Here is a 21,640-nt window from a genome sequence, read left to right as displayed (position 1 = left end):
AGATTTTTATTTTAGACTCTGTTTCTCGGTATGCCCGATGTTGTGTATATGAGTTAATCGCAAAAATGTACGTGCACTTACTTAGCTATGTTACGGCGAAAATTTCTCGTTTTCTTCTTCTAACGTATTGCCCCAAGCGCTAAGAGCGCTCGTAAACCATAATTGTCAAACAATCTGAAGTAAATGAACTTCCTCAGCTTCGCGACAAGTAACTCATGCCGCAAACAAGACAACTAACGCTCGAACGGTACGACTAATTTGCACGATTAATTGCGTTAAGGAAATCGCGTGTCGGGATAAATCGAGCGATCGATGCACCTGATGCCATTGCCATTTCCGCGCAGGAAACGCAACCGGTCGGCCACGGCGAACTCGTTGGCTGCGAAGCTCGTTACCCCGCAACCCCGAAGTAGCCGCGTAGAGGGGCACCGCAAAAATGGAAATGCCAGACTGTTATTCATCTACAGGTTTGCTTCTTCGTCCGTGAACTGGCTACAGTCGGCGTGCTTTAGGCGATGGTATGTGTATCACCATGTGTGTGGCTGACCATAGACCGGCTCAGAAGTGGCCGAGACATTCGCCTCTCGACCGCGACCATGAGAGCACTCAACTCTCGACGCCCACGGTCAACTACGAGCATCCACCGGCTCGTCCCTCTCTGTTTCATCCTTCTGCTTTGCGTCCTTCACGCACGAGCGCGGAGTGTGCCTCACGATGACGGCGGTGTCATTGCGGATCAAGTGCACGGCAAAATTTCGGAACCGGTGAGCGATTTCAATTCTGATGGCGTGGACAAGGAGGAAGTGGATCAAGCTCGAAAAAGCTTGGCGGTAGCAGAAGATGATACAGATGAAGATGTTAGTGGCAAAGAAAGAAAGGATCCAACGGAAGAGATACTCGTCGAGGATCCTGAAAAGATCCAGACCGAAGCTGCCGAAGGTGATGAAGGTAGCTTACTATTTGTGGCGAAGAAAAGACGACGGAACGACGTGAGCCTCTCCGGTAAGCCCGTGTTGCAGGATGGCGAGAATGTCGCACAGACCGTCGAAGAGAATGCGCAGAAGGACGAAGGTATTCGACGATTTGACGCACAGGTCGAGTCCGACGATACCGTGGAACTGGACCAACGAAAGATACAGGACAGTATCATAGAAGACAGCTCAGATTCGCAGGGAGATACCATTGAGATCAACGTCGAACAATTGCACGAGGGTGTGAAAAATGTGGATGTGAACGGCGACGAAGATAGGGCGCAGCCGGAAGAGGAGAAACACGCAGACCCTTCTTCCAATCTTGAAGAGAATTTGGAGGACGCCAGCTCGAAACAGACGGAAAATATAGATTTAAATAAGGAAGAAACGGAGCAGATCGAGAATGTGGCAGAACATAATTTGGATGGGGCACGAATAGAGAATACCGAGGATGTGAGTGAGGATGTACGCAATGAGCTTCGTAGCTTACATCATACTCCAGCGGAAGAAACTGAGAAGAATCAAGAAGAACACGTCGTTGATGAGGTTTCGAACGATGAAGAAATCGGTGACAAAGATCTGAATCTGAACAGAGAGAATAGAGCCAGCGTTCCAGGTAAGTCCAAGTACAAGAGTTCGACTGTCTACCTAAATGCTGAGCAGGGCAATTTGCCCGGTCGAGAGCAAGAGTCGATCGTGGATGGTCAAATAAAAAAATTGATATCTATACGAAATGACGCCCTTGAATCCATCGGCAATGATGCAAAACAGTCGGAAAAATTTGATAAAGAAAGTCTTTTTTCAGAGAAATTGGTCGAGGTTGATGCTGCTGAAAAGGACGAGATTCGCAATCAACGTGATAGCGACGTGAACGTGGTAGCGACGACTCAGAGTGAGGATCTTGATCAATCACCTCCAACGACGGAAACTTTAAACCGCCTTCAGAAGTGGAAGAGTCAAGCCGCGTTTCTTCAGGATCAAATCAAGAACAGGACGTTTCTTCAGTATTTGAGGGAACAGGCGATCCAGGTGCTCCCTGACATTCCGAAATTCACGGAAATTGAGTTGCTGAATACTTTGAAAAATATCGCGCTAACGCGGGAATCACCTGCGAATGAAACGTACTGGGCTAGCTTGAACACAACTGAATTAACCGAGAACCAATTGGAAATAATAAAGTGCGCCGAGCAACTGGTGCAAACGAAGCAGCGACAGTCGTTTGTGCAGAACATGGGGGAATGCATTAGCGGTCTCAGTGTCTTGAATTGCATACGCATCTTTGTCTGGCCCGTCGTGCTCGACAATCTCCCGGAGCCAGTCAAGCAGTCTCTGAACAACTTATCTCCGATCGAGATAAACTTGATTGACCTGTTTCAGGGTAACAGGGCCAAGTCCGCAAGATCGGAGAGCAACGTACATCGTCCGCGGCTGCTGACGCCCGAGTTTATTGTCTTCAATATTCTAAAGGGCGCTCTGGAGTCGAAAGTCACCTACGATTTGGCGCCGAGCTACATCGATCCGACGAATGAAACCCTGAGGGCACTGCTCACCGTCGGTCAACTCCAGATCCTGCAGATGGCCGAGAAACTTCTACCCGGTGAGATACGTCGCGAATATTCCGACAGGATGTTCTCGTGCGTGCGCAGGTTCGAGTACTTCAGCTGCGTCAAGTACTTCGCCTGGCCGATGGTGCAGCAGTATCATCCGACGCTGCCGGCTTTCCCGGATTATCAGAGTTGGTACCCGGGATCGATAGCGTTGTACCCGCAGTATCCTATCGTTCCTTTTCCCAGTTTCGTGGGCGAGCTTCCGGAAGTCGTCGAGGCTGACGCTACGAGAATGCGGAAGCCTAAGCCAGAAGCGGTGATCGTGAACATTCTTCAGAATACCCTGAAGGAGCACGCGAAGGTATCACCTCCATCTCTCGCCAGTACGGATTCTTACGTCGCTGTACTCCCCCCCGAACAATTATTGTCGATACACATGGCTGAGCAGCTACTTCCTATTCCGTATCGTCCGGAATTCGTTCAGAAGACCGTTAAATGTATTGAAGAATACAATTATGTGACCTGTATTAAGTATTCCACTTGGCCGACGGTCAAGCAATTTAATCCAGGTCTACCGGATATTTCCGATTGGCTACCGGACTGGCAGTTGCCCAATGTTTTCGGTTATTTCCCGAATTTTCAGATTCCCGATTTTTCCTCGTTTTTACCGGCGTTTTTGGGAGGCAGCCAGCCATCGACTACACCGACTCCACCGATCACTGAAACACCATCGGAATCTAGTAATTCCACTGCAGGAGACACGCTCGGTCCGATTTCCATATTATTATCTCGTCAAAGTGAAGTTTCTTCTAAAGCATCCAGCGAGTTAGAGAACAAGATTACAGATATTTTAACAAAGGTACGTACTTCCCTGAGAGCGACACCGAAAAATTCGCATTTAGTCGTCAGCGAAAACGTAATTGTTTTGACAACCATCACTGAGAAACAACTTAACATATTGCGATTAGCAGAGAGCCTTGTACCGCCCCCGGCACGGGCTCCTCTCGTCGCGCAAGTTATGTCTTGCCTTCAGACGAACAACGACTTTCTTAACTGCACCAGATACGTCATTTGGCCCACGGTCGCTCTTTACGTTCCCAATTTCCCCGAGTTTCCTAATGATTTATCACTCACCCAACAACCACCAAAACAAGAAGATCAAGCATCATTGAAAGACAGGAACGCTTCGCATCAGGCTAACAAAGACCAGCAGGAGTGGAATAAATCGCAAACAAATTCCAACGTGAAGATAATCTCAAGAACGAAATTTCCGCAGAGTAACAGTCCCGTGATTAGCGTTACTGGTACTCGATTCGTGCCAATATTCACGGAACATCCCGAATCGGTGATACTCAACATTCTCAAGACGATTCAGCTGTCTTCGCCTAACGTGCGAGATGATCAGGGTGTCAAAATCACCAGCACGCAAGAGTTCGGCGATCTGCTTAACGATCAGCAATTGAATATCCTTAAGATAGCGGAAAGTTTGTTACCTGATGCAGCTCGTTCAGCTTCCGTCAATCGAATGATAGAATGCGTTCGCAAGGGTAACTTTTTAGAGTGCTCGAGGAACGTCCTATGGCCGCGTTTATCGGAATATTTCCCTAGACTGCCCAGCTTTCCGAATTTTGGAGGATATCCTCAAGCGACAAACAGTAAGTCCACGTTAACTCAGAATCTAACTGACCCATCACCATTTTCAGAGACTGACGTTAAAGTCGGCCAGCACGGAGACGCTACTGTTACCATCACAGACACCAGGTTCCATCCCATCTTTTCGGAACATCCGGAAGGTGTAATTTTAAAAATTCTCAAGACCGTGCAGGATTCTACCCCGGGTGTCCTAACTTCAAGAGGGTCGCCAATTACGTCGCACTTCACGGAACAGCAAGGTAATATTGTTCAGGTCGCAGAAAGTCTGTTACCGGAATCGGCAAGACCGGTCTTCGTGGAAAGGATGGTCACTTGCGTTCGAGAGAGCACGTTTCTCGAGTGCACGAGGAATATAGCTTGGCCAACTATTGCTCAATTCTTCCCGAGACTGCCAAACTTTCCCAATTTTGGAAGCTACCGAACTCTGCCGAGGACGAAATTCAATTCGATCCTACTGAATAACATTTATTCCGAGAATCAGACATCTAATGAGAAGAGTGAAAATACGCCGAAGACTGCTGTAGATACGATCGAAGATAAAATAGAGAATGCATTGAAGAATCTGTTGAGCAAGAACTCGTCGCCGCGTTTGGAAAATTCCTATCTGGATGTCAATAATCCTGTGATAGGCACCCTTCTAACTGGTCGAGAAATGAACATTGTTAGATTAGCGGAAAGGGCAATACCGGATTCGACACGTCGCGAATACGTAACCAACATGCTGGAATGCGCGAGAAGCAATAATTTCGTGACCTGCACCCAGCATGTCACTTGGCCGACCGTGAGGCAATTTTCGCCGAATCTGCCGAACTTCGAGGAGTTCTTCGGTCAATTTCCATTCCCCGGCGTCGGTCAAATTCCCGGTATCGGTCAGTTTCCTGGCGCGGGTCAAATCCCTGGTATCGGACAGATTCCTGGCGCGGGTCAAATCCCTGGTATCGGACAGATTCCTGGCGGGGGTCAAATCCCTGGTATCGGACAGATTCCTGGTGGGGGTCAAATCCCCGGTATCGGCCAGATTCCTGGCGCGGGCCAAATCCCTGGACAGATCCCGGGTATTCCCGGAAATCCTTTCGCCGAAGGCCCCAGCTTACCACAGTTTCCTTTCCCTCAAATCCCTATGCTACCAGGCGGATTTCAAATTCCTCAGTTTCCAGGATTGCCTAGCTTTGGCGGCATAAATTATTCGCAACTTGAAATTCTATCGGACGCGCCGCAGGAGTCGAAATCGCAGGAGGCCAAGTCGCAGACGAAGGAGCAGACGATTCAGTCAAAAGTTGCGCACGTAGTGGAGCAGACGAACCAGATAAGTGGAGCATCGAGAGCTTCGAAAACTTCGTCAGTAGGTGAATCAGTCTTATCCGTTAAACGCAGACTAGCTCTTTTTCTCGTTATTCAAGATTATTAATTTATGTTTTTCTTTTATTTTCTAGACGAGCAAGGAATCGTTCCCGGATATCCTGGACAACCGTCGAACATTCTCATAGATATTTCCAAGGAAAGGGTCCATTTGTCTGATCTTGAGCAACAGCGAGGTTCATTGTCGGAATCCGTTCTCTCGGGCGCATCGTCCAAGAAACACGAGAGGAGACGAAGAAGTACCGATCAATTATTAAATTCTTACTACGAGACCGAGGGAGAAATTAAACGGGCTTCGGAGACGACAATGGACAGCGTGTTCCCAAACATCACGGAATCCGACTTTCTTCAGCTTCTAGTTAATATTACGAAATCTGAGAAAATTGTGGAAAGAAATCCCGAAAAGAATTCAAAGAAATACTTCGTGGATACCTTAAATTCTACAGTCAGAAATTCTCTAACCGCCGATCAGTACGAGATCTTGAAACTGGTGGAAGATTTGAACGAGCATACCACGAATCGCGGTTTACTGTCGCAAGTAGTTCAGTGCATACTTAGCTTAAGCTTCATCAGATGCATGGGCATTTTCATTTGGCCAGTAATCACTAGCACCGTGCCATCTTTGATCGGCTTGCCGTCATTGCCTTTCGGAAGATCGACAGAGACTGAAGTACAGAATTTCTTTGGCATGTCCACGAACGATTTTGAGAAGGAACTGCTGACGAGAAAGGAATCTATGGAAAATATTTTCCTGGATTGGTACAAGACGGCAATGGAGGAAAAGTTTCAGGTAGATCTGGGTTTTCTGAAGCTTACTGGTTACGGGAACGGCGAAGTCGGGATCAGTTTCAGTGGATTCCGCGAGGGTAGAGCTACGAAGATCAAAGACAACAAGAACTTGCCGAGTATCCTGACGATCATCAGCGATATTATGGAAGAAGTACTGGATCAGCGGCCGGACCACGAGAAGATCAAGAAGGATAAGGAAAAGAAGGAGAGAAGTCTGGATGACGTGCAAGAGGCGAACTTTCAGCTTCTACAAGAAAGCGACGAGTACGCGGACATTAAGCGATCCATAAACGACGATCAGATAATCACCATGTTTCTGGATAAAATCAAGGCCAACGCAACGGATTTCGCCGATGGTGATGTCGCTCAGTTCCTCGACGTAGAGAACGCTTACAACGCTTTCAGCGTACTCTTCGGGACCCGTTTGAACGAGAAGTTTGCGAGCAGATTGAAGGCTTTTACCGAGGAACATCTAAAGAAAGATAATCCTGAGAAGCATATAAAGAATCTCAGCGCGGAGGAACTAAAGGTAACACCTTTGAAGGGAGAAATTACCTATGAGCTTGAAAAAGAATCTATGGAAAATGAAGAGGAACGTAAAAGGGAACACCATGGAAAGAACGAATTCAGATCTTTGCTGAATGAGTATTCAGAAAAGTTAGCGAAGCAGAAAGTTTTTACAGAGAAGCTCGAAGATCCAGATAACGATAATAGGATCAAGGACACCGAATCGTCCTCCGACAAGAATATACGCTCGGAATTGAGGATCCAGTTGCCACTTTTGCGAGAGGACTTTATGTCCAGGAAAGTCACGAGCACGGTGATACATCTCGGAAGAGCATTGAAGATGAAGATGAACACTTTGATGCCTGGAATCGGTTTCGTGATAAGTTTCATCATTCAAATGGCCTTGGCTCACGCGAGAGCGGCTGCTACCATGGCTGGTATGATCAGCAACATGGCCCTCGCATCGGCCATGTTCGGTATGATCCGACAAAGCTTGTTCGGGTCGGAAAATCCGCAGATTAAATATGTATACGACAATGATAAGATGGGTCCGGGGATTACTTGGCCGAACCACCATAGGTCATATTATCATCATGGAAAATAGTATTTTGATTCGCCCAATCAAGTTTACTTATCGTTCTTGATGTATACTATATTAAAATCTAAAATACTAAATGTGTGTGCCTTGTTAAGAATTTTATATACGTCTCTGTCGTTACAGACTTTCCTCGAAGTCTGAAACAAATCGGATTATATATTGGGTTAGCTTTAATTTTTTATATTAATATTGTCGTGGTCGCGTTTATAAAACAATATAGTTTTATGACGATTACGGTTTCTATGCCTAATAATTCTTTGCGTCAAAAAATTTCACTACTTCCTGAAAAGAGATTAGTTGAAGAGTTAGATAGTAATAGTTTCTATGTGGATGCGTCCACAGTGTCGTTCGATACATTTTACTTTACATTTCAGCAACACGGGATTCAAATAGAGTATATTTTCAAAAGTTAGAATAGATAATATTTAGAATCTGAAGAAACGGTATTTTCGTAGACATGGTTATGGAAACAATTCCTCGCAATTATAATCATGCGCCATTCGCAGGAGATATTTATTTCATTGTCATGGGATTATATGGTGGTGGGTGACACTTTTTCATATTTTCTTAAAGATTATATAACGAGTACGGCATTAAAAATTATATGTCATATAGTTGTATCGCAGAAAGAATATTGAACTGCTAGCGTAGATTTTAAGACTGACATGCTTTTTAATTATGTCTGATTAAAAATAAATGAATTGTATCTACCTTGTATAATTCAGTAAATAATGCTGTTGTTCCCTCCAAATTATAATTATAAATTCATTAATTTTAATAATTTTAATTTTTTTATACAATAAATATTTTAATATTAATATAGTTATAAAGTTTTGCAAAAAAGATTATACTATAACTAATACAACATTTGAAAATATTTAATAAACAGAAAACGGAACTCTAGATTATGAAGATTGTTAAGAGAATCAGAAATGTTAAGAATTGCATAAAATATAAGCTGAAAAATAAGATAAAAAAATCTAAAAAAATTCACATGCCGACATTATTTATAAAAGAGCTTATGTTTTCAATTTTATGCAATTCGTAATTTCTGTATAATTCTCCATGCAAATGCATGTATAATTTTATTACTTCTGCAATAATGATATCGAAAATACCGGCGCTACAACTTTCAAGAACCTTGAGAAGTCAACAGTCAGGAATAAACTTGAGATTATTCTAGACTACCACGCGCTGAAGGTCTTTTCTCTCTCTTTTCGTGCATTGCTTTCTCTTTTTCTTTTATTTTTCACCAGTTTTACGCGTTGCATGTAGCAAATGTGTATCAGAACGCAACAAGAGCACAAAAGAGATCGGAGTTAAGATCATGATGTTACACGCAATCACTAGAACGTTGAACTACTACGAAAGCAAAATAATATTACCTTAGAATTCTATAATTATCATTATCTTACTTTTCTCGTGACGATTAAATATAAGCATAATATAATTTATCAATTTTAATTTCACTGATAAAATATTACGTTAAAGAGAAAAAAATAAAGCAATTCCTTCAACAAATGTTGCATTGAAACGCAATTAATTGTCCGTACGCATAACTTCACGTCAAGCAAAGAAAGAAAAATAAAATAAATTAATTCCAATCAAAGCCGTTTGACGCGTATAATAATTTGATTTGTGTGTAGAACTATAACGGTATAAACGTAAAATGCATAAATGAATACATAATGTGATGTAAGATAAGATTATTTTTAGTCAATCATGAGTGGCAAAACAGAAGGCACTATATCTTCTTGATCTACTTTCGATTCGTCTTCCTCCATAATTTCTTCTGTGATCGTCGTTCTCGATTCAATGTCCGCGGAATAAGATAGTTCATTTAAGTAGTACCTGCAACAAATAATTATTAATTATGTCTTATAGAGAAACATATAATTTTCGATCGAGATCTGAAAATATCGTAAAACATACCATTCATGAGCGTGCTGACAATCGATATTTTCATCGTCCGTGCATATCCGCTGTTTCTGATCGAACACTGTATCATTAGCGCAGATCACTGGGAATCCATCGCCTGAATTTTCGCAAACATGAAATATCCTGCAATTGTAATCCATATCGGCGTAGAAGCCGGACGGCATATCCTTGCACGTAAAACGGAACGTTAGATTAGCGAATACGTCGATGTCGTTTTGTTCACTCGATATCTCCTCGTAAGTTTCCAAACGAGTTCTGTCCTGTATACAACATAATAATTTGTAATTTTTAACTTTGATCACAAAACACAATATATTATAAATAATTTCCAAAGCAATTAAAAAAATAGATTTTTACAAAATGGCCCAAAGTAAGTTGACTCGTCATCTTTGTATCTGTATAACAAAAAATACACAAAAATAACTATTAAGTTTTCAAGCAATTACCGAAGTTTGATACAGTTAATTTTGAAACTTACTCAATAATAATGAAAAGTTGAGCACGCATATTATAAAATAATTCATGTTAATCGCAATTTCTAAAGCGAACATTTTTTAATTTTTGATGCCGAGATTACAGTTCGATATTGACGAACGCTATCACTCGATCACTCGATGGATAACGCAACCGACTGCGCGACTACTCTTTGTCTGAAACTGTAGAACTCGAAGAGCTCAATGACCTTAATAGCCATGTAATTTCTCATTATCATTTAAATGACGCTTAACTATCGCATCCTGCTTTGTTGAACGATGTTTTCGGAGAACTAAGAGAATATCCAAAGAACAAAAAAATCCGAATAATTTTTTGAATGGAAAGATTAAAGATACCTTAACAAATTCGTAAAGAAAAAAAAGTGATAAATACGAATTGTTGAAATTTTTTGGCCTAAAAGAAATAATGTAATATTTTTCTTAAACTTTTTAGTTGGAAATGTTTATTTAAATTAATCCGTGCACCAACAGATGTCGGCTTCATGCCGTAAATCGAGGGACTCAGTTGAGTACCAAGGTAACTACGCTACGTGAAGATACTTTCACTAGCAGCAACCAATCCTAAGGTGCTATACTCGACTTTCTTCTACACGAGACTTTGCCAGGATCGTATCGTTATATGGTTAAATGTTATGTTATGTATTAAAATTATGCAATAATATTTATTTATTAACTTGTGTAACGTTTATAATTTGAAGAAACTAAAAATGCAGGTAAAAAAGAAAAAAATATAAAAAGACAGATGAATGAAGAAATATTCATAATTTAATAATAATATAATCTTTATAATTTTTTACGTTCTTATTATAAAGAAAACTTAAAGTTGAACAAGTTAAATCTTTTTTAATCATTCGTAAAAAATAATAGAAATTTTTTTATATTCTTTACGAATGAGTAAAAAATATTTAACTTTATTATTATTTTTGATTGTGTTTCATATTAACAGAAAGTTTGGTCAGATCACTAATGCAGCTGATCTGCCATGACCTTTGAAGATACAATTTTATCAAAATGTAATCGCGGCGAGTCTCTCCTTCTTTCTCTCGCAGTGGCACAAGGTGGGATGTCCACGAAAGGACAGCGCGTATCAACTGCCAATGAGGGAAGCCTTACTTCTCAGGCTGCCTTTCTCTTTACCTCCTTGCCTCGGCTCAGTTTTCACGGCAGCTTCATCCAGGAACCACATACAGAATGTCTTGAAGACACGCGGTGAAACACTCGAAACGTGTATTCCTCTCTGTTCTTCTCTCTCATTCTTTCCGCTCCTGCATGGTGAGGACAAAAAAGGACAACCCACTCGGCGGGGAACATGTAACCCTGAGGATACCAGCAGTGCATCCTTGAAGAAAGTCACAACGACCTTCGTGCTTTTGAGAATTGTCGGGCAAAGTGTAACAAGGTACCGTGACTATTTTTGTGATAAATGATAAAATTGTTTTGTTCCTGTTATCTTAAAATTAAGAAATGCTAAAAAATTTCTTAATATAATTATTTCTTAATAAAATAATTTCTTAAAAGTCTTGCAATTCGCCGACCGGTATTGGAATAATCACAGATATGACGTTGACATTCTGTATTACTGATAAGGAATAACGACTTATCAAATGGTTTATTAGACTTGTTATATTTTTAAATACCAAACGGTGCTAACTTTCGTAATGTTCGCGGCTGGGTATCCACGTGTGTTTAGGCGCGTCATTTCTCCGCTCAGCAAACGGTGACTTTTGCGCGCACAGAACGTTACGCTTCTACCTTACTCGAACTAAGTGTCTTTAATATGTAACTAACTCACGTAGTTTTACACGAAATTATTTTTATTTCATTGCGATAATAGTAATTTTTAATAATTACTCAGACTTAGTTAGTGTACTTAAAATTAAATATTAGTACAAATTATTTTACTTTTAGAGCGTTTATCATTCAATACAAGATTTTGATTTCCATTACGTTATTTTAATCTTTAGACTCTAGAACAATAATAATAGTTTTACAAACAAAGTTCTTTATAACTTACAGAATTTTGTAAAATAATTGACTATAGTCTTTATTTTAAATTTTTTTAAAAATTATCCTCGTTATGGAGTCGATAATATATATTTTTTATTAGAGAGATATGTAATATTACAAATAAGAAACCACACACGGTTAAAGAATGCAGACGTAGGGTGTTGCACCGTGCGGTATCCGCAAGGACGACTGGTGAAACGAAAATATTCTCACTTGTTATGTTGAAGAAACACACGGAAAAGTGCATCTCAGTTCAACAAGGGAGTTCTATAATGGGAACTAATTTTAGTACTTAACTGTGTTTATTACGATGGTTGTGGTGAATTTTTTACGTAAAGTCGACTGCCTTTGCTACGCTAACACAATAGCTCTAATTGATAGACTTTCAGAAAGTGGAGCGTGGCGCAAGTTCTTTTTCTCTCTGCTGTCGTTCTTTCCGCTTTCGAAAAGCGGAAGTCTCACGTTCGGGAAAGCCTACTCTTTATTGATGGCTTTCATCGAGTTTCTAAATATTTTCGAGTCGGTATACAAATACGAGAAAAAAGTAACTATTCGAGTTTTGCGAGTCAGATACTTAAGATAGTTCAGTATAAATATTCAAGTATCGTTACGTCAATGGTACCTACTGGCGTACATTCATTTTTCTTAGATCCGATACGAGTTTGGTGTCCAGCGTGATTCGGTCCAGTGGCTAGTTCCTTGGTTTATGAGGTAGAAATATCAACTGAAATAAAGTGAAAGGCGCGTGTGTTTTTCTCGGTATATCGTTTTGCTTATAAACTCTATCATCTCAGATTCGCAGATTATACTGATGATAACTTAAAGCTTCTACGTCTAAATCCATAAATATACTTTTACTCAGCCTTATATCTCGCCTGAGATAAGCACGATGAATCTCCCTCGTTCATAATACAGATGCTGTTGTTCTTCTTACATATCGTTCTCGTATATATTATATATCGCGAGCGTTGTATACTGATGCTTGAACTAGATCACCGTGCCTTTCTTCTTGCCTGCTTGAATTACTAGGGCTGTAATAAGGCATAGTTTTCCATTTCTCAGATCGGTGAGTCCCACGATTATTTTAATTGTACGCTACCGTTAATTGCGGGAGCTTCGATGCGACGATTCGATTAATAGACACTGGGATGTATTGAAAGTACAAATTGACAATTCAACTTTCATTGTTACCGCGCAATTGTTAATTAATGACAAAATTACAACGCAAATGTTTTTCATAATAATAAAGAGAATAATATGTTTAAATTTAATCAAAGAAAAGTTGGAAATAGGGATAAACAGTTACATATAAAATATAATTAATTACTAACAATGTAATTGTATCATTTTTTTCATGGCCGATCGATCTTTTCAAATCCACCCACATCCATCGTACTAAGACCAGATGATGATCTTTGGAAGGAGGTCGGTTATTATGCGAAGATTATATTTGCTAATCGTCCAAGTTTCGAAAGAAGGACAATCAATTTGCAATAATAACCGCAGTGCAGCGTCGTTGCACGCAACCGTCAATTTTCTATCGAAATTTCATGCACGGTTACGCAGGTGGTTCATCGTTTTCGCGATAGTGCACAGTGAAAACGCATTGGTCTAATTGCGTTAACATTTCCGGATGGACAAGCCGCCGCTTTCGTAATTTTCTTTTGCAAGACGCGCAACACGAGGCAAATCGTAATTGACGTATGAGTTAAACGTCTCTACGATAGCTTATAATTTGCGACGTGACAGAAAGCGTGATCGCCGGAGTTGCGTGCCTCCTTTCTAGAATCGCGTGGGAAACGCTATCGTTGGTACACGATCAATGAATTAATTATGATTGAATCAGCGAAGCACGATCGACGAGAGGATCATCCGTGAGATCGTGATTTTTCACGGCGTTTTTTTGCTACGCACCCAGTGGTCGGTGCGTAGGTCACATCGTGCGTGGGTTGCGTCGAGTGTCTTGAAAAAAGCAGAGTCTCGTCTTCAAGGACACTTTTGGGCTATCGTAATAATCTTATAGCGGTTAGTCACCTCCGCGCGCCTCGGAAATATCTATAGAGATCGCGGGATCTCGGCAATTCACGTGGGATAATAAGCGACGGGATCGGATCGCGAATTGAACGACTGATGTAATCGTTCTTTTGCTTAAACATAGGCAACGAACTCGAAGGATCCGTTGAACAATTCGCTCGCGAAAGGAGCAATTGCGATTTTGAAGCTGAACTGCGATTTTACTTATTAGGTGTGTAAGCTGCATGGTTATCGGCCTATTGATCTATTGTGTACGCGATTAACTAAGGGAGTTCACGCAGCGAAAACTTTCTCACATTTCAGACGAGACGCGCGTTGCGTCACAGAGTAACTAATTGAAACGTTCACCATAAACATAAACACATCATGAGTTTGCACCTTGTCTATAAAACAAATATCGATATTAACCCTTGTGTGACGTAATATAAATTTAACATAGTCTTTCAACGTAATTTACTTTTTATTTCTATTGAAGAAGAGACTGTGTAGATACTGTAGATTATACCATGTGTAATTATTTTAAACAGTACTTTCTCATATAAAATTTATTGTTATATCTATTGTTGTACTTATTCGCACTCAGTTATTATGTAACTGTTGTATAACATGTAATTACGAAAATATTAAGTAGATTCCTTTTCCCTTTGTGTTTCTTAAGGTATTAAAATGTTATCGCTACTATTGCTGTTGGGCATGGTCGTGTGCATAATGGGCGGCTACGTGCCGCCCGGGCCGAGGTTCAGATGCCCCAAAGACGCGATTTACATTTACCCCTGCACTTGCCTTCGGGGTAGTGACAGGGGTTTGTATATCCGTTGTGAGAATACGAATCTGGCCAGTCTCAGCCTTGCCTTCACGAATCTGGGGAACGAGGGCATGCCGATCGAGGAACTGGTTCTATATAAATGTAACATAGGTGAGTCGATTTATTATCACGTCATAGAAAAGAAGAGATACGTGTATAGCATTCTTGCGGAAGAGGTGACGAAATAAATCGGCTGAATGAACAATTCCATTTTTGCGAATCCGCAGTACGATTTTATGGGCCCGCTCTATATCCGTTGGACGTGCGAGTGCTGAAGTTCATCGACACGCCGCTGAGATTGATCGAGGAGCACAGCTTCCTCGGTGTGAACCGAACTCTTCAGGAGCTGTACGTGATAAACAGCGACTTGGAAAAATTCCCTCGCGAGGCCTTGCAGATTCTCGGCAATCTTAGCCTGTTGAGCATCACCGGGCATCGGATATCTACTTTGCCAGGAAATAGTTTCGGTGAAAGCGCGGCGGCTGCGAAGCTGGAAAAATTGGAGATTAGTAACGGTAATCATAATCTCATCGCGAGGTATCATCAGTAGGAAATGCATACCGCTTCTGATCATCTATCTTCCATCTAGACCTTCAAAACGATATAATTTTACGCGAGCTTAATTTTGATACTGCACACACAAAAATATGATTTTAATCAAATATTATTTCTTTACACAATATTTATATATATAAGAGATCGTAAATATAAAATTATAATTCTTGACCGAGTTTTATATTTTTCAGGCACACTTTCTTCCTTGCCTGTGGAAGCACTAACGCCACTCAAGAAATTGAAAACTCTTGATCTTCACGGGAACAAAATAAAAGATTTGAAGAGGAATCAGTTCAAGGGTCTAAGAGACACTGAGTTTTTGGACATTTCTCACAATTTAATCGACAAATTAGACACATCTCACTTGGCCGATCTCGTCAAGATGGGATGGTGCAACATGTCGCACAACGCAATCGCCGATTTGAAAAGGTTGACAGACTTGATGAAAGTAACTATGATTAAATTTCCGCAAGTTATCTAAGATCGTTTCTTTCGTTTTAGAGGAACCTTCGCCCGGAATTCTGTCTTAAAGGTCTTGAATTTGAGCCACAACAAGATCAGAAAACTCGACTCAAACACTTTTCGTGGCATGCGTTTTCTTAGACGGCTACATCTGAGTGACAATCAAATCGACGACGTGGGTCGTGGAACTTTCGGTTCCATTACCAGGATCGGCACCATCGATCTATCTCGGAACTTTATTAAAAAGATCGACTTCCAAATGTTCCATCAGCTGCAATTTGCTGAGGTATATATACGTACATCTGAAAAACTATACTCATGTAATCCTTACACAATTTTCTTTTAATAACGGATTTGTCGGGGTAGCTTTTAGACGTTTCCGAGAATTTCGTGACGATCGTGGAGAAGCTGGCGTTTAAAGATATTTATTTGGCGAAAGTAAATCTGTCTCACAATGAGATTTCGAAGATCGAACCAGGCGCCTTTGAGAATTGTGTGAACATCACGTTATTGGATCTCAGCCATAATAAGCTCGAGAATATCTCCAAGTATTCTTTCGACAGCGTATCGTATGCTATGGAGCTACAACTCAGTTATAATCTATTTACGGCTCTAAATCAGGTAAGTAAAAATCTTTACATTCAAACGATTAGACGATTCGTATTGGCATATTGCTTTATTAAAATATTTATTTTTATTACGTCTATTAGTGAGAATAAATATTTTAAAAATATATCTTTTTGCAGATTCCAATGCACAACATGACGGGCCTGAAAATATTAAACGTTTCCCACAACCTGATACACTCCGTTCCACGACAAACTTTTCCAAAGCTGTACGAGCTTCACACGATCGACATATCGCACAACAATCTGTCCGAAATTCACAACGCCGTATTTCAGACGCTTTTCAGCTTGCGAATCTTGAACATGTCACACAATTCTTTGGAGAAGATAAAACCATCGACGTTCGGGCCGTTGCCGACGCTTCTGGAACTCGATATGAGCTACAATCAATTGAACGACGTTGCACGCGGTAGTCTCACTCGATTGGCCAGTTGCAGGTGCGTCGCTGTCCATTAATAAAATTGAGAAATGTTATGCCTGCAAATAATATGTCCATTACATTTTAGGAGCTTAACGGTGAAAAATAATCGCCTGACGAAGATTTTCCAACTGCCGATTTCTCTGGGCCATTTGGACTTCTCGGAGAATCTGTTGGAAGAGATTCCGAGCACCGATGTGTGGCCTACGATGAATGCGCTACTCTCGCTGGACCTTTCGCGGAATCGGCTGGGCGATAACCTGCAGGACGGGAGTTTTGAAAACCTGCTGACCTTGAGAATCTTAAACCTGCAAGCGAATAACATTACAAAGCCGCCCTGGCAAGCGCTGGGCAGTCTGAGCAGTCTGCAGTATCTTTATCTGCAGGTAAGACAAACATTTTTATGGGGCAATGCGTTCTCCCCGAGGTACAGGTAATCTTCCGGATTTTTAGCGACGGAAATATTTCAGGATAATTACTTGACGAAACTGGAAAAAGCCGCCTTCGGCCGTCTACCGATAGTGTTCGAGCTGAACCTGGCGAACAATAAAATAAACAACGTAACGAGTCGGACGTTCGAGGGCCTGCTGCAGCTGCTAACATTGAACCTGACGAACAACAACATCAGCTACATACCGAACGGCGCGTTTCAGGGTCTGGTGTCTCTGCGAACACTCGACCTGTCGCACAATAGATTGGAGAAGCTAGACAACAAGACGCACGGACTGCTCGACGACTGTCTGTCTCTGGAGAGGCTAAACCTTAGTCATAACAAGATATCATTTATTACCCGGAAGACCCTGCCGAACGATCCCTGGATCCCTTATAGGCTGAAGGAAGTTGACTTATCCTACAACACAATGCCGGTCGTCACTTTCGACCTCATCGCCGGTGCTAAGAAGATTCAATACTTAAATCTCTCTCATAATAACATTAATGAGATCAGAAGATGTGAGTGGTAAACTGGGAATGTCGCTTTTAATAGCTTCGACAATTAATCGAGTAATGGCTTACCGGCCGATGTTTCCGGCTGAGAATCGTCGTTTATTAGAGCGTTGCTTTATTTCAGATGTAATCGGGAATTTAACGGCTTTGCATACTCTGGATCTATCGCACAATGACATAAATGACGTCTCCGATCGAGACGTCTTTGTACCGCCGTTAAATTTAACCAACTTGCTCTTAAGTAACAATCATCTGAGCCATGTGCCTCTCGACAAAATTCTACCGTTGCCAAATCTAAAATTTCTCGACTTGGAAGAAAACGAGATCGGCGTCTTCGACGAGAGGTTCATGAAGATTATTCAGAACGGCACTATCCTCAGATACTCCGGTAACGATAGATTAAATAATAATAAAAAAAAACAAAGAATAATAATGGAACTCATAATTAAATCGCTAAAAGAAATTAAAAATTATATTTAAAATCAAATTTTCTTTGTCACATATAGATGTTTAAAATATATAATATTTTTATCTCATATTAGGAAATCCCATGCACTGTGATTGTCATGTGCGGCCATTGAAAAGGTGGCTAAAAGCTCAGACGCAGCTTCCGACGGAATGGTCAAACGTGATGTGTAAGAGTCCGAATTATCTCACAAATAAATTTATCTCGGAGATAACCGAGGATCTCATGAACTGCGGCGAGAGGGACATTCAAGAAGAGCCTGAACTCGATATCACACCCGACGTGAAATATCGAAGTATCGACTAGTACGTTCTATTTTAGACATATATTATATATATATATATATATATATATATATATATATATATATATATATATATATTGCATTGTTAAATTTCCGTTATAAATATTCTTGACAATTTCAAATAATCATAAATCATAATTTTCTTCAGCAATAACGAGGATAAGAGTTGGAAAGCGACGTGGTACGTGACGTCGCGCGAAGACATCGGCGACTTTTACGTGGTGGTTCGGGAATCCGGCAGCAGCAAATCCATGATCGAGAAGGACGTCGTTTACAGCGAGCGATCTTTCAGGATCCACGATTTGAAGGAGTCGAGCACCAAGTACGAGCTCTGCGTGCTCGCGCGCGATTCCGTGGGGAACGTCAAGCACTATAGAAATTCGCAGTGTCAGATTTTGAATCAGCTTGACTCCAGCTCGTCCGCTAGCCTCAGGGCGAGCCTGTACTTCGTGATAGTCGTTGCTTCCTTCTGCACCCTTATAAAATTTCGTTAACCTGCCGAAACTAGTGTTTACAATTCTTAGGAAGATATCTAACGTTCTGTGGAAATAGTAAGAAGAACACACGATGAAGTATCTTCACATATCGCTAGCTCAGTTAAATATTTCCGATTTACTATCTTAGGCTTTTATCTACGTCGCGTTGAAGCGCGAAGCGATGTGATTGTACAATAAATTAATATATTCCTCGAAAAAAGTGATACGCTGTGTGCGTTGTACATAGACCGTATTGTATTTTGCTCGGAAGTAGGGACGTTGAACGTCGTTGTGTATTTATTTTTGTAAAATATATATCTTGTACAAGTCACATATATTGTTGTCATTTAACAGGAATGGATTAGGTAATCAAGATTTGACATAAAAAGAAACCGTGTCTGATAGCCGCGGCCGGATCCATGCAATAATTAACAATTTAAGTGTACGAGAGGGATTAGTCGATGATTAGTGGACGAATCGTCTTAATAAGCACCGACTAATCCCACGATATTAATTTGCTGTCGCGTTGTTTTGCAGGCGTAGCCTGTTCCGCGGCTAATAAAGTGTTCGCGACTTACTGAAAAAATTCTCAAGGAAGCGGTCTCTCGAGCTTTGCGTAGTAAGATTATTTCATTATCTCGTGAGGAGACCGTAATTAGTATCCACGATAAAACGTGGTGCATCGTGTTGCGCTAAAAAAAAAGGAAGAACGGGGGGTTTTTAATGAGGGCGAGAAACAGTAGAAGAGTCATTGTTTCCGCGAAGGGGCACGCCGCCGTCGCGAATTTATTAGCGTCGTTATAGAAGATGTGTCGATTACACTCAGTCGCGACGACGACGATGACGACGACGTTGGTTTTTCTTTTATTATTCGCACTTCGTTAACGCAGTCGCGCGATGGCAATTATCGGTAACCCCGCGTGATCACGATATCCCGAGAGAAAGAGACAATGCCCCTGCGCGCACGCGAGTTCGGTGGATTAACGGGAATTTAAATTACACGACGCACGGGCGTATTTGATTAATATAGCTTCGGTTGGCATACCGGAAAAAAACAATGCACACACGCCTCTTGCCGTTCTGCTCGGCGGCCTGCCTGCCCTCGATCGGGATTAACGTCGCTTTAACGCTTAATTAACGGAGTATTCCTCGGCAAAAAGCACCAATCTTCGTTGCTTCATCAAAATTACAGGTTTTATGACAGTTACGAGTACGTGTTTTTGAAATCTTATCTGATTGATTTTATTATTAAATCTTTATTTTATGTGAGATACAAATCAATTGTCTTTTTTCTCATATTATTTTTATTTCGCACACTTTCCATTTTCAATGAAAACGGAAGATGAATAAAAAGATAAAGAGATGTTAAATGATAAAATATAATGCCGTTTCAGAAAAATTCTGTGTCTTACGATCCTTGGATCTGCGATATCTGTAAGATACGAGATTTCGTTTCGATATTCATATCTGGTTACGAAATATCTAACCAGACACTTTCACCAGAGGCCCAATAATGGCTAAGAAGTATCGCGCACGAGCGGGTACGAGCTCTCACGAAGAACCACGAAGATGGTACCCCCGTGTGGGCTCCGCGGGACAGACACTACTTGTCTGGGTCTTGTCGGGGCCCAAGAGACCTCGAGGTTCTTAGGCATGGTAAATTTACATTTGTCTCTTCCCTCGTCGACAAATTGCCGCGACCACGTCGACGTTATTGGCTTCCGTCGTAAAAATCGCTGACTCAGAAAGGACAAGCACATTTAAATTCTACAGTCTACACGATTATCATCGATAGAAAAAGTTCGCACGCCTCCTCCGTGACCTCGTGTCACCTTACTATCATTTATTTTCTAACTTGTCAATGGATATTAATTCATCGCGTTCGCAAAACGTCGTCGTTAGGCGTTTTAATGCCGTTTTTTCTCCGCGGCACTGGTCGCCGCAGCCTGTGAGCGTATGAATAAAGTAGGCAGAACACATTTACATACGCCGCTTTGGGCAGTGACTCACGATGCATCCATGTAAGGCCCAGAGCGAGAGGTGCCGTTGGCCCCACACGCCTACGTTAAAACGTTCGCCCGCCCGTGAGCCGAAGACAAAGGGAGGAAAAAAAAAAGAAGAAATAAAAGATAACCCGTTCTGTAAAAGGTTCGTCTGCGCGATATCGGCTCACGATTCGTCGAAGATATTGAGACCGCGTCTGTAAGGCCCAAATCCTTGGCGCTTGGCGCAGGATCTCGCGTATCGGGGCGTGATCGACTCTGCAGGGTGGTGAGACACGCCTCTATCTGGAATACCTCGATGAATCTTCTTCAGCCTATAAATCAATTAGCGCGAGGGACTTGTTATATCTTCCCGCAAGTTATTCCGGCCCGCAAGCTCATTCCGGTTATCAGATAAGCACGCGCAACGTACACACGCAAGCGCGAACGCATATACGTGCGATCGTGCCATTGCGATCGGTTTTGCGGCGGCTGCCACTTTCTCATCCGTGTGTCTTTTGTTTCTCAATGACAGTGGCGTATGGGGCTTATTATGCCCACAGATGATGCTGGACCGCAAATCCGGCTAACATAATTATCAGAAATATTAATTTAACTCCGGATAAGTAGCGCTCCGATTTGCGAGAAAATTGAAAGGGCGGTGTAATTATGTTTTCAACTTTTCCCTATGTAACGGAATTAAA

At 41.5% G+C, this 21,640-nt stretch overlaps 3 protein-coding genes across 3 annotated transcripts; 2 read left to right on the top strand and 1 right to left on the bottom strand.

Moving 5' to 3' along the window:
• The first annotated feature begins 257 nt into the window (after positions 1–257).
• Positions 258–8,014, top strand: LOC139823322 (uncharacterized). The gene is given in 4 exon segments (XM_071795749.1): positions 258–541; positions 544–1,031; positions 1,065–5,517; positions 5,605–8,014. Coding segments are annotated over 4 exon segments (6,996 nt in total). The 5' UTR covers positions 258–312; the 3' UTR covers positions 7,431–8,014.
• A 284-nt stretch (positions 8,015–8,298) lies between these two features.
• Positions 8,299–10,182, bottom strand: LOC139823323 (uncharacterized). Its single transcript, XM_071795750.1, has 4 exons — positions 9,841–10,182; positions 9,720–9,757; positions 9,357–9,622; positions 8,299–9,275 (listed from the first exon to the last, which is right to left on the bottom strand). The coding sequence occupies exons 1-4, from the start codon at positions 9,911–9,913 to the stop codon at positions 9,137–9,139; spliced, it is 516 nt and encodes a 171-aa protein (XP_071651851.1). The 5' UTR covers positions 9,914–10,182; the 3' UTR covers positions 8,299–9,136.
• Positions 10,183–14,548: 4,366 nt separating this feature from the next.
• Conv (insulin like growth factor binding protein acid labile subunit convoluted) lies at positions 14,549–19,265 on the top strand. The gene is made up of 11 exons (XM_071795271.1): positions 14,549–14,813; positions 14,930–15,217; positions 15,449–15,686; positions 15,759–16,005; positions 16,086–16,340; positions 16,466–16,782; positions 16,852–17,149; positions 17,234–17,714; positions 17,833–18,096; positions 18,251–18,479; positions 18,627–19,265. The coding sequence occupies exons 1-11, from the start codon at positions 14,564–14,566 to the stop codon at positions 18,970–18,972; spliced, it is 3,213 nt and encodes a 1,070-aa protein (XP_071651372.1). The 5' UTR covers positions 14,549–14,563; the 3' UTR covers positions 18,973–19,265.
• The last annotated feature ends 2,375 nt before the right edge of the window (positions 19,266–21,640 follow it).

This window comes from Temnothorax longispinosus, chromosome 12 (assembly GCF_030848805.1).
Source record: "Temnothorax longispinosus isolate EJ_2023e chromosome 12, Tlon_JGU_v1, whole genome shotgun sequence".
In the NCBI taxonomy this organism is placed as follows: Eukaryota; Metazoa; Arthropoda; class Insecta; order Hymenoptera; family Formicidae; genus Temnothorax; species Temnothorax longispinosus.
Note: the sequence above shows the minus strand (reverse complement) of the source record. Positions and strands in the feature narration are given on the sequence as shown.

Coding starts and splice junctions, on each gene's coding strand:
- LOC139823323 (XM_071795750.1), bottom strand. CDS start 9,913: ATGTTCGCTTTAGAAATTGCGATTAACATGAATTATTTTATAATATGC. Junction 9,758..9,840: donor CAACTTTTCATTATTATTGA/GTAAGTTTCAAA, acceptor TTTGTTATACAG/ATACAAAGATGACGAGTCAA. Junction 9,276..9,356: donor TGTCAGCACGCTCATGAATG/GTATGTTTTACG, acceptor TATTTGTTGCAG/GTACTACTTAAATGAACTAT.
- Conv (XM_071795271.1), top strand. CDS start 14,564: ATGTTATCGCTACTATTGCTGTTGGGCATGGTCGTGTGCATAATGGGC. Junction 16,006..16,085: donor ATCAGCTGCAATTTGCTGAG/GTATATATACGT, acceptor TTGTCGGGGTAG/CTTTTAGACGTTTCCGAGAA. Junction 18,480..18,626: donor AAATATCGAAGTATCGACTA/GTACGTTCTATT, acceptor AATTTTCTTCAG/CAATAACGAGGATAAGAGTT.